Below are 11,675 nucleotides of genomic sequence, written 5' to 3' on the forward strand. Positions count from 1 at the left end.
ATACACTACACTGTATTTATATAGTAACAGAATTAGCATTAGCAGCTCAGCTGAGTTTGTTAAGTTTGTTAAGTCTAGTAACTAATCTTGCTGAGCTGGATAACCAATTTTGCTGAGTTGGCAGCTTCCAGAATATGCTCAACACTAGGGATGGTAACTGTCCAAGTATTGAATGATGAGAGGAAAAAGACATGCACGTGCCTCGGATAAACTCATTCCGTAACAATTTATAGTTTACAAATAAAACATGCAATCAAAAAAGTATGGATGCGTTTAATATGCCTTCACACTGTGGACAAAAGAAAAAGAAAGTATGGGTGAGCAATAATGTGATATTTCATTCTGATCATGCAATTATGAAATTCTAACAAGCATTCTCTGGCTACTACATCACTATCTACATGTTTCCTGGTTTAAGATTAAAACAGAAGTAAAGATGGACAAAGAAAAGACAATAAAGAAAGAATTCGATCAAATCCTAAAGTTTAATTCTACAAGAGTTAAAAGAAAATCATTACACTTATGGAGCATCTGCAAAAGCTGCATTGAGGACGTCATCCTCACGGCTGATCATGAAGATATCTGCATCCTTTTCTTCCTCATTGGAGAAATCCCTCCTGCCAAGTTTTGAATGAGCTGCAAAGAATATCATCTTCTGGGCTCTTTCAAGGCCCATCCGTGAGTGTCGGTGGACACTAATCCACTTCATCAAAGACCAGTTATGTTTAAACCCGCTTGATGTTGCGTGCAGGAAGATAAGCCTCACTGCAACCTTTCCTAATGATTTGTATTCGCTGAGACATGTTTCCCAAACCAGCCTACTGCTCTGCGGGTTAGCAATTTTCATTTTTCCAGTCACGGAGTCTCGCTATTTAACCTGAACAGCTTGGGCATATAGTGGCTCTAACCCTTCTGATCTCCATTTCATGAGCTCCATCAGTGCAACATGTGCTTCTTCCTTGGTAACCAAACGAGTGATGAGCTCATCAACATCCTTCTCCTGCTCATGAGTCAAAAACTTGAAGGGTGGAAGGTATTTTCCGCTGGTATCCCGTATCAAGTAAAGTGGATCAAGTATAAATGCAGCTGACCATGCAGGGTGGTAGTTCTTTCTAAATCTCTTTTCAACAATTTTCTCAACGGAAGCTTCAGCAACGTTGAACTTGGTACACCATTCCTTCACTTTGACCCTCAACTCCTCCCAAAGAGGGAGGCATTGCCCAATCAATGGCCTTTCCATCTCAATCTCATGAGCCATACCTTTGATCAACTTCACCAGCGCATAAACTGCTCCTAAATCATTCCAAAACCCTTCATTTTGGACAATCCCGGTAAATTCCCTTGCGACGTGATCTTCAATACAGATCCCCTTGTAAGAATCATCCAATACGACCATCTGAAGCACTTGCGAACAGCTCAATATGTCCTCCATCATTGCAAAAACATGTGCAATATTACTGCTACAGTGACATTTGTTTAAAGGAACACGTATCAACCCAGCAAACTCAAGCTCCTGCATACTATACTTTTGAAACCTGCTTCTATCTTGCAAGTTATTGTTAACAAAACTCGCTATCTTTAAGGAATTCTCGATGACGGTCCTGAAAAGGGGAAGCTCTTTGCTAAAGTCCTTTATCAAACTAATAAAACCTTGAAGCTGACAAGATACATTAACCATCCAATGATTCTGGTTGTCCAAATTCCTCAACGCCTTCACCTTATGATCCGAAACCATCCCTACACATTTCTGAATACCACTTCCGGATATCCCCATTACCGTCTCCCACAAGACCTCCTCAGCCTGCTTGGAAGTGACCAATTCACCGATAAAGACCACCTTCTGGTACAAGCTGCTCCCATTTGGAAGATTAACACTAAATTTAACAAAATTCTCCACACAACCAGAGCTGCTAGTAGTACTAGTATAACTACTGCAACCACAACAACTTTTACCTTTCCACCCATCAGAAGCAACTTGGAAGTACATTGCATCCCTAATTCTAGCCTCGGATTCGCTCTTCGCCGCGTGGAACTTATTATCGAGCCGAGCGCCCGAAAGGTCCCTTCTCGAAATAGCCGGCATCCCAATCTGGTTAAGGAAAGCCCAAACTTTGGATGCTTGAGGCTAGAAAAGGAAACCGAGCCACAAGACTCATAGAACCACTCAACTAATAAATCAAGTGCAGAATCTATATGACCCTTGCTTAAAGCTGGTCCTGGAGAAATTTTAGGACTCTTAAGCTTCTTAACACTATCTTCCAACATTGCCAAGGCACCCAAATCTTCTCTTCCACCAGATAAGACCAAATGATGCTGATTCAACCCAGCATTGTTGTTGTTATTACTATGGCTAGAGTAACCCAGAAAACGAGTGGACTCGACTATAGCCAACGAGTTGCTATTACTATTATTATTATTAGCATCGTTACCATTATTACTAACTTGGTTATGTAAAACAGAGATAGCCGCCGCCGGTGGACTTCGCTTTCGATGATTATGATGATACGAAACAGAAGAAGGGGAAGCCAACGAAGAAATAGGCAACGGAGACAACGACGAACAGGGTTCCAGACCGGAGCTAAAATTGGGGCAGGTGCCACGTTTCAAGTGCTCGGAAGCGGTCCGTGACGGGTTCGAGGCGGAGAAAACGGCGTCACAGAGGGAACACCTGAGTTAACGGCTTTGGGGATGCTGCTCTCCGGGTTCCGAACGAGGATCGGTTCGAGGTGAGCCCAGTACCAAGCTCCCTTGCCCTTGGTGGCCTTGGTTCGAACCGTGACGAGGCCTTGGTATCGTTTGTTGAGAGCTTTGGCAGCTGGTTCTTCCGTGGAAGAAGATGAAGGGTCAGTTGGAGGCAGAGAGATAGTGGAAGCCATGGGAGAGTTATATATATATATGATAAGGTGGTGTATTGGTGTCAGTTAAAGGTGGTGGTGGAAAGTGAAGACATGGCTGAAGAAGGACAGAAACGAAGGGGTATATATGCAGAAATTAAGAGGAAATGAGAGGGTCTGTGCCTATGATTTTAGTTCTGATGTCAAACCATTCATCAAATCATTATTTTATATTTTTACGCACTTTGTTTCTAAAATTATATGTCTTTTGTCCTTTGTGTTGCGCAAAGTGAGGATGGTGAACCAAAAGTACTTTTTTCCACGTGGTTTTTCATTATCAAGGGTGGAAGAATCATTAATTAATGTGTTTATATATGCACATGTTTTTTGTTTGATCAAATTCCTTTTTGTATGGTGAAAATCCAACCACTGGATCTGATATTTCATTATATTAAATAGTACTTTGGACTGCCTTAATCTCTACGTTATTTAAGTTTGAAAAATAGGAAAAAAGGGGATAAAGAGGCCCCAAAAGCTCTGTTTTGAAAATTAGACCGGTCGGTTTAATCGGGAATCGTTGTTTAATCTGGTTCAATCTAAATCGGTTGAACCGTATTAGTAAACCGGTCAGAACCGTTGAACCGTTCGAACCGGACCGGCTGAAAACTGGAAAAAACCGAAAAATATAGAAAACCGAAAAAAATATGGAAAAACCGGGATTTTTGTTTTTTTAAAAAAAAATTAAACCAAACAACGTCGTTTGTTAAACGAGCCAAGTCGAACTCGAGTATTGCTGAGCTCGACTCGAACTTGAAAACTTTAAAAGTAAGCTCAACTCAACTCAAACTCACAAGTTAAAAATTATCAAGTTCAACTCAAACTCGAAATATAATATTGAAACTTGAACTCAAAAAGGCTTGAACTCACAAAAAATTTAGAAGCTCGATTGAAGCCTAAAATTCGAGCTTGATTGAGGCTCCATGATTTTGAATGCCAAATTACCTCTATTATTTATAGAAGTTAGTTGTGATGCGCTTCTATGTTTCTTAGCAATGTGAGATTGTTTTGTTCTCATATTTTTCTCTTTAGACTTTTGGGATGCTCTTCTATGTTTCTTAGCTATGTGGGATTGTTTAAAAAAAATTAAACCAAACAATATCATTTTATTATATTTTTTTAACCCAAAATTTATTTTTTAATTATAGTTTTATAATTATATTTATTATTTAATATGTTTTACCTTAAATATTATGTTGTAGTTAATTTGAATAATTTTGTTTCACTTGATTTTATGGTTTTTAACTTATATATGTTATGATTTGCTTTGAATATGACTTGTGATATAAAAAATTATTTTTTATTAAATATTTTTAGTATTTTTGTTTAATTTTTTAAATAATTATGACGTCGTTCGATTCTTCCGATCGGTCGGATCGATTCGACCGATTAAACTAGTAAACCGATAGCATGACCGGTTCACTAACCGGTCCGATTCTGAAACCATGCCCAAAAGAATTGAGTCTATTTCTGATTTGAAAACTTATAGCTTAATAAAAGTTCAAGTTTGACTTGATTTTAAAGTTCGGCGAGTTTAAAGTTTTAAGTTCAATTTAAAATAAAAAAAATTGAAGTTTGATTCGAGTTTAAAAAAATTTAAATTTGAAATATTTTTAGCCTTAGCTCGATTGAAGCTCAAAAACTTGAACTCGAACTCAAACATGAACCTTAAGTACCTGAAAGTCCTATATATATATAGTTAAAAAATAACAAATATAAATGTTAATATTATTAATAATTTAATTTAAAAAATCTAAAAATTTAATATATTATTTTTTGAGTTATTTGCTAGCTTTTCGAGTCGGGTATTAAATAGCTCACTTCCGTTCGTTAAGAAATCGAATCGACCTCAAGCTCGAATCAAATCCATTTAATTCAAAAATTGACTGAACTTTAACCGAATCGATCTCGAGTTGCTCATGTACATCTTATCTCATTTACAACCTTGACAAATCTAATGGAAAGCGGTAAATAAAACAAGTCCACTCTTTGGGTTCTAAATAAGATTCAAATTTGATGAGATATTAAATTAATTTTATAAGATTACTTTTCTTAAAATTGGGGTTGATTCTTAAAAAAAATAGAATCATATCCAAACGTAGATGAAAAGTAATCGATTTGACCCAATATAATAATTCAATACTTATATTAAAACATTTTAAATATTAATATCAAAATAGAAATCAAATCTAAGATTTAATAACTAACCGATTATTTATTAAAATTAAAATTGATATTTAACCTCTAATTTGACAATAAACGGATGGAAGGACCCAACAATTAATTTTTGGGTTTTTAAAAATTGAATTGGATCATAGAGGCTGTCTAATTTTCTAAACCCAAAGCCCACCCAACCAAAAGAGCCGAATCCAACCTACAAGAGGAAGGGAACCATTAAACGAATTCAAAATTTCCGAGACTCAGAATTTAGAGCTGCTAGGGTTTTGAGAACAAGCGGCTGGTGTTTTCTTCTCTAATCAACTCGTTTTGTGCTTCAAGTATCTTTTTTTTTCAGGTAGATTTATGTTGCTTTTTGCTCCAAGTTCTGAGTATTTTGTTTGACTTTGTTGCTCATATGATTTTGAATTTTTTATTTGCTTCGTATGGGAATAAAAATATTGTTGTTTCTTTGGGAAAAAAATCCCAATTCTATTTGCATCATTACGAGTTACGACGTTTTGATTTTGCCCCTGTTTTTTATGACAGATTTGTGCGCTATGGGGCTGCGAATCAAAGATTTAAGCTTCTTACAACCCGAGAATGCAGCGGACGATGATGTTGACGATGAAATGGATCCTCACAGTGAGGAAGAAGAGTCTGAATCCGAGTCAGAATCGGAGCAGGAAGACGTGAAGTTGATGGAGCCGTCGAAGACGGCTGTATACAATCAAGAAGGCCTTGTCGAGAAACTCGAAGACATCAGCTGGCCGGAAAATGTCGACTGGATGCACAAGCTTTCCCTCGATGTCGATCAAGTGAAAGAGGTGGATGTGAACGATGACTTAGCGAGAGAGCTTGCTTTCTACACGCAGGCGTTGGAGGGGACGAGGCTGGCATTCGACAAGTTTCAGTCAATGGGGCTGCCATTCCTTAGGCCACCGGACTATTATGCAGAGATGGTTAAGACGGATGCTCATATGCAGAAGGTCAAGGGCAAGCTCTTGGCGCAGAAGAGACAGATTGAAGAGGCCGAAGAGAGGAGGAAAGCAAGAGAAGCCAAGAGGATTGCTAAAGAGGTTCAAGCTGAGAAGTTGAAAGAAAGAGCTAAGCAGAAGAAACAAGAGATTGAGGAAGTTAAGAAGTGGAGGAAGCAAAGGCAGCAGAGTGGCTTCAAAGACGGAAAAGATAGTATGAAGGACTTGGGTTTCGGAGAAGGTAAAGCATTCGAGAGGTCGAGCAAGAAAAGGCCTGGTGTGTCTCCGGGTGATCGATCTGGAGGGAAGGCAAAGCAAGGTGGTGGAAAGGGTAACAATAAGAATAAGAAAAACAGGGAGTTCCGGGATTCAAAGTTCGGGTTCGGAGGAAGGAAAGGTATGAAGAAGCAAAACACTGCAGAAACAACAAACGATTTTCGAACCTTAAATAAAGGCAGTGTTGCAGGAAACAAGAAAAGGAAAAGGTGATTTTACGTAGGACTTATTCTCACTTCTTCAGGGCAATTTTGTTATGCATTTGTTTAAATTTTAAGTTGTTTCATCTTTAATTATGTTTTTGATGCATCTTTAAGCTGTTTTCTTATACATTGTTTGTGTAATGGCTACATTAATTTGTTATCTTGATGCTGGAATTCAATACGATATTAACCAAAAACCGAGATCAACGACTTGAGTAACATAAGTCATACACTGCACTAGCTACCATTGGCTAGTCAATCTGAGTTTGATTTTTCCATAAATCAAAATATCATTTAGAACTTTGAATCATTCGTATACAGGGCACTTAATCAGAGGAATGTAAGAAAGACAGCATGAGAAAATACACCATACACTGCGAAGGAGTAATGATTAGAAATCCTATCTAAACCTTACAAGATGTACAATTAGGGGATGGAAACCTGTATGATCTAAACCTATTTTCCGGTTTCTCCTCGGTAAGAAGATAGTTATATTGGTTTTGGACAGCTTGTCCATATACGTATGCTATCAACTGGAAACCTTACTGTGACATACTATAGCCTTGTGATTCATCTTCGGTTGAAGATGACTTCTTGTCAATAGCAGAATTTGTATAGCCCTGGATAGGGTTCAAACTTCGAAGTACCCAAACTGCCTCCGGCGAGGTGAGAATTGGCATGACTCCACCATAGGACACCTTAACCTCTGCAGGCATTGTTGGCAAAGAGGTAGGACTCAATTGCTGCTGCAGGTTTGGCTCTCTGTTTCTTGTGGTTCTGTTCCTGCTGGTAACCTGGTAGGAAACTGCCGAGTGCCGACAACGACCTGTTCATTTGTAACCGATCGAGAAAGACAGTATTAGACAATGACAGTAATCCTTGAACACATGCCACTATTGCCCAACAGGTCAGGTGGCAGCATTCTACATCGTCCGCACATGGAAGCCTTGTGTCTAATGTAAAGTTTTTAACCATTTAATCACCTGTACAGGACCAGCAAGTCCCCCTCCGAGAACGTGACCATCAGGGTCTGCTAATGAAATACTCATCCCACAAGATCTGGTCTTCGTTACACCGTTGCTAGTAGGCATAAACAAACTGGACATGGAAAGGATCTCAAAACATCCCTGGACAAGAAAATACGGAAGCGAGATTATTATACGACAGGAAGAAGATGGAAAAGCTAGATGTTAATGGACATAGTATGTCAGAGTACCGCCGGATGAAGTAGGATGACGAAGTGTTACATTTGAAATCGTTCCGTTTGTAGAGAGGATGCAGATAGCTTGAGCTCCTTGGCGAGAAAGAGACATCACCTTCATTGTAACATTCTAATAACAATCACAGCAAAAGCATATCAATCACCCGTAACAATACCATCAACAAAAAAGAAACTGGATATGTTACTAGGGCATACCGGTATTAACAGTGATTCATATGAGGTGCGAAATTCGCCCCAAAGAAATATTCAAATCTAAAATAATTTCAATTTCTTTTATATTTTGTTTATTAATATAATAAATAGTGAACTTCCAATGATAAAACACAATGTATTTATATATTAATATAATAATTTAGTTTAAATTTTCAATGGTAAAACACAATGTAATTTTCAAGAAAGAATCTATATTCGAATTTGAAAAATTATATTATTAAAATAATTAATCACGAAGCTGGAAAAATGAAGAGAATATTATATATACATTGTTGATTTTGTTCATATGATTACACAAACAATAATTACATGCAAGAGTATAAATAGAACGACTAGCTATCATTTTCACTCTTTTCATATCTCTCACTGAACTGAATATATTACATTTTTATATTACAGAAGCACAATTATATAGAACGTTTCAGATTTAAACACATACCAATCTTACAACGACGAGCATCAATCGCCCTCGAATTCTCTTCTTATGTTTCGAGCAGGAGTTCATTTCTCTAGTGAAAGCAATCTTGAGGGCAAAAGTATATCGAACCGGATGTCAATTAAAAACATTAACATATGTACGATTGTGTGTACTATCATCCACGTCTTTTTATGTAGATTTTTAGGCTGTAAAGATGATGTACCCTTCATTTACAAGAAAAGACTCACTCTAAACAATATATTATATACTATATGATACAAAGTCAAAGAGACGGAGTTGACCATGAACCCATGGATCGTAGAGCTGGCTAGATATTGGTCTATTAAATAAATGATGCATTGTCCCATTAACATTTGCAATCTAAAATCTAATTCCTACACTTTCGACACCTAAGTATTTGGTTCACTGCACAGCTATCTTATGAGTAAAAGGAATAAGGTCCTAAAACTTTTTGGTTTAAATTCATTTTAAGTCCTTTATACTTTTATTTTTTTTAAATAAAAATCGAGTTTTGTTATATTGAATGATTTGGGTCCAATTATTTATAAGATCTCTTAGTTTTGAAATTAGAAAAAAATTATTTAGCGATTAAGACAACAATTCTTGGTGATCAAATTTGTTTTCTATTTAGAATTTAAAGTTACAAGAGTGAATTATTTTGGAGAGATATGATGTTTTTTGTGATTTCATGGACTTTTGTGGTGCCCGTTGCCGAGATGTTTTTGTATGTTCTTTGAATGAGTTTTTTTTTATACATCGGGTTCTGGAATACAAAGTGAATTTCATGTATTTGTGCGATTTGTAATTGTTATTTCTTTTGTTCATGAAGATAGACAAAATTATATCATATTAAATTTTTATGTCTTACTAACGATGATATCATATATTTACATTTTTGTTTATAAATTCTTAACATTATGTTTAATAAGACGATTATTTGATATTATATAATTATATTTTAATCTAAAATAATTGAGTATAAATATATTCGAATCTACAATCCCTTGATAGATTAAATTAATATTATTTCTAATGAGGACAAAATGGATCGAATTTAAAATAAACTTGGGTTAATTTGGATGGATCTAAATGTTGGGATTTAGCCACTGATAGAGTGACAAATGTGAATATGTTAAATGATAAAAATGGGGAGGCTGCTGTTCCCAACAATCCTCGAAAGAGTTATCCCTGGAAACAAACAAACAAAACATCACGTGTCTTTTTGTCCATTCTTAATATTTCCAAACTCCAAAATATAATTAATTAATTAAATCGTGTATAATTTATCATTTAGATTTTCTTAATAATAATAATCATTAGTTTTAACATTAATCTTCCACGCTCTTTTACAGCCACTGCAGTTTAAACTCGAAAAAGACAAACAAAATCTCAGACGCACCATTTATCACGCGCTCTCAAGGCCTGTAGCTGTAAATTAACTCCCTTCTGGTCTCTAAGCTTAAAGCTCTTCTTTGATTTTTTAATTTATTTAAAGAAAAAATTAGACCTGTTTTGCTATCTGTATAAGTGATTCAGCATCCAGTGATCTGCAAATATTTCAAAGCTTTCACTCTCTCCATTAACCTTCATCTCTGCAAATCCTCTCTTAAAACAATATCTTCAAAAGGGTCATCTTGTTTATCATTTCTTTCAATTCTATCCATTTTTCCTTTCAAATGGCGCTTGAAACATGGCTGACAAAAGTGAGAAAAACCATATCCAACACCCTGGACGCTGCAAAATCTTCAAGACATAAATCCAACGTTGGAGTTTTATCCTTTGAAATCGCCGGCCTCATGTCAAAGCTTCTCCATCTATGAAACTCACTTTCAGACGAGACCATAATTCGCCTCCGAAACGAATCGATATCGGTCGAAGGAATCGCCAAGATCGTCTCCGACGACGAGTCTTTCTTACTGGGGTTAGCCTGTGCCGAAATTGCAGAAAACGTCAGGCTGGCAGCCAAGTCTGTTTCCAGGATAAGCAGCCGGTGCCACGACACCAAGCTCCGATGTTTCGATCGGTGGTTTGACGAGTTCGCCGACTCACGATTTTCAATGCTGGGTTTTGAGTAAGACATGGAAGCTAGGAACAAGAAGATGAAAAAGCTGATCACCGTTACTGCATGTCCGTGTAAACAAATGGAGGAATTGTCCATAACGGAGAACAGCTTGAGAAAGTACTGTTGTGATTCGATCAAAGAGCAAAAGCTTATCGATCTACTGCAAAAGCTCTTATGGCAAAAACAAGAGGTTAAATGTTTGAAAGAGAATTCCTTATGGAACAAAAGCTTTGACATGGTTGCTTCCATGCTGGTCAGATCGGTTTTCACTATTCTGCAAAGGGTCAAGCTTGTTTTTGGCCTCGGGCTCCGCCATGGCTATTTTTCATCGTCTTTGCCTCGAAGCCTTTCGGCTTCTGCAACTGTTTACCCCACTGTAAACCCGAACACTTACAACTTCGTATCAGGACCCCTGAAGGGTGGTCGCAAAATTATTTTTTTCAAGTCAAATTCGAAGTTCCTAAAGCCTCCTCCGAGTACATTAGGCACATCGGCATTATCGTTACATTATGCAAATCTAATAATCGTGTTAGAGAGAATGATAAAGTCACCCAAGTTGGTTGGCATCGAAGCAATAGATAATCTTTATTCGATGCTTCCGAGCAGTATCCGGTCATCGTTGAGGGCGAGGCTGAAAGGAGTTGGGTTCACGGCGAATGATCCGGTGCTTGCAGGTGAATAGAGAGTGGCTGTGGGAAGGATATTGAGCTGGTTGTCGCCATTGGCACACAACATGATCAAATGGCAAAGTGAAAGGAGCTTGGAGCACCAGAATTGGTTGCCCAGAACAAATGTTCTGCTTCTACAAACACTTTTCTTTGCGAATAAACAGAAGACTGAAGCTGCCATTACTGAGTTGCTGGTGGGTTTGAATTATATTTGGAGATTCGAAAGGGAAATGACAGCCAAGGTGTTGTTCGAAAGCGGTTTGCAGAGTTCAAGTTAAGGATAAATTCTAGACCATTGATCTGTTTATTGTATGATAGTATTAGATGTATGTAAATGGCATGAATTGGATGGGAAATTTCAGCCGCATGATCTTTCACTTGTTACTTGTATACATAACCATGTGAAATTACTCCTCTTGTTTTAAACATAGACATATTTTGTTTGTTGTTGCCATCAGAACCAAACCAATGAAGCCAGACTCATTAACTTATAAATTAGTTTAATTATTATGATTACTGACGTTTATTGATTATTTTTAAATTCAATTGACATTATTAATATCACAC

At 37.1% G+C, this 11,675-nt stretch overlaps 2 protein-coding genes and 1 pseudogene across 2 annotated transcripts; 2 read left to right on the forward strand and 1 right to left on the reverse strand.

Annotated features, from left to right (window-relative positions):
- Positions 1-341: 341 nt before the first annotated feature.
- On the reverse strand, positions 342-2,876 carry LOC120181942 (annotated as a pseudogene).
- Positions 2,877-5,316: 2,440 nt separating this feature from the next.
- LOC120181943 (probable rRNA-processing protein EBP2 homolog) lies at positions 5,317-6,631 on the forward strand. Its single transcript, XM_039186969.1, has 2 exons — positions 5,317-5,406; positions 5,598-6,631. Exon 2 carries the CDS (start codon positions 5,609-5,611, stop codon positions 6,512-6,514), a length of 906 nt encoding a protein of 301 aa, XP_039042900.1. The 5' UTR covers positions 5,317-5,406; positions 5,598-5,608; the 3' UTR covers positions 6,515-6,631.
- A 3,825-nt stretch (positions 6,632-10,456) lies between these two features.
- On the forward strand, positions 10,457-11,122 carry LOC120181926. Its single transcript, XM_039186950.1, has one exon. It carries the CDS (start codon positions 10,457-10,459, stop codon positions 11,120-11,122), a length of 666 nt encoding a protein of 221 aa, XP_039042881.1.
- The last annotated feature ends 553 nt before the right edge of the window (positions 11,123-11,675 follow it).

Source organism: Hibiscus syriacus, unplaced genomic scaffold, assembly GCF_006381635.1.
Source record: "Hibiscus syriacus cultivar Baekdansim isolate YM2019G1 unplaced genomic scaffold, ASM638163v2 tig00112609_pilon, whole genome shotgun sequence".
Lineage (NCBI taxonomy): Eukaryota > Viridiplantae > Streptophyta > Magnoliopsida > Malvales > Malvaceae > Hibiscus > Hibiscus syriacus.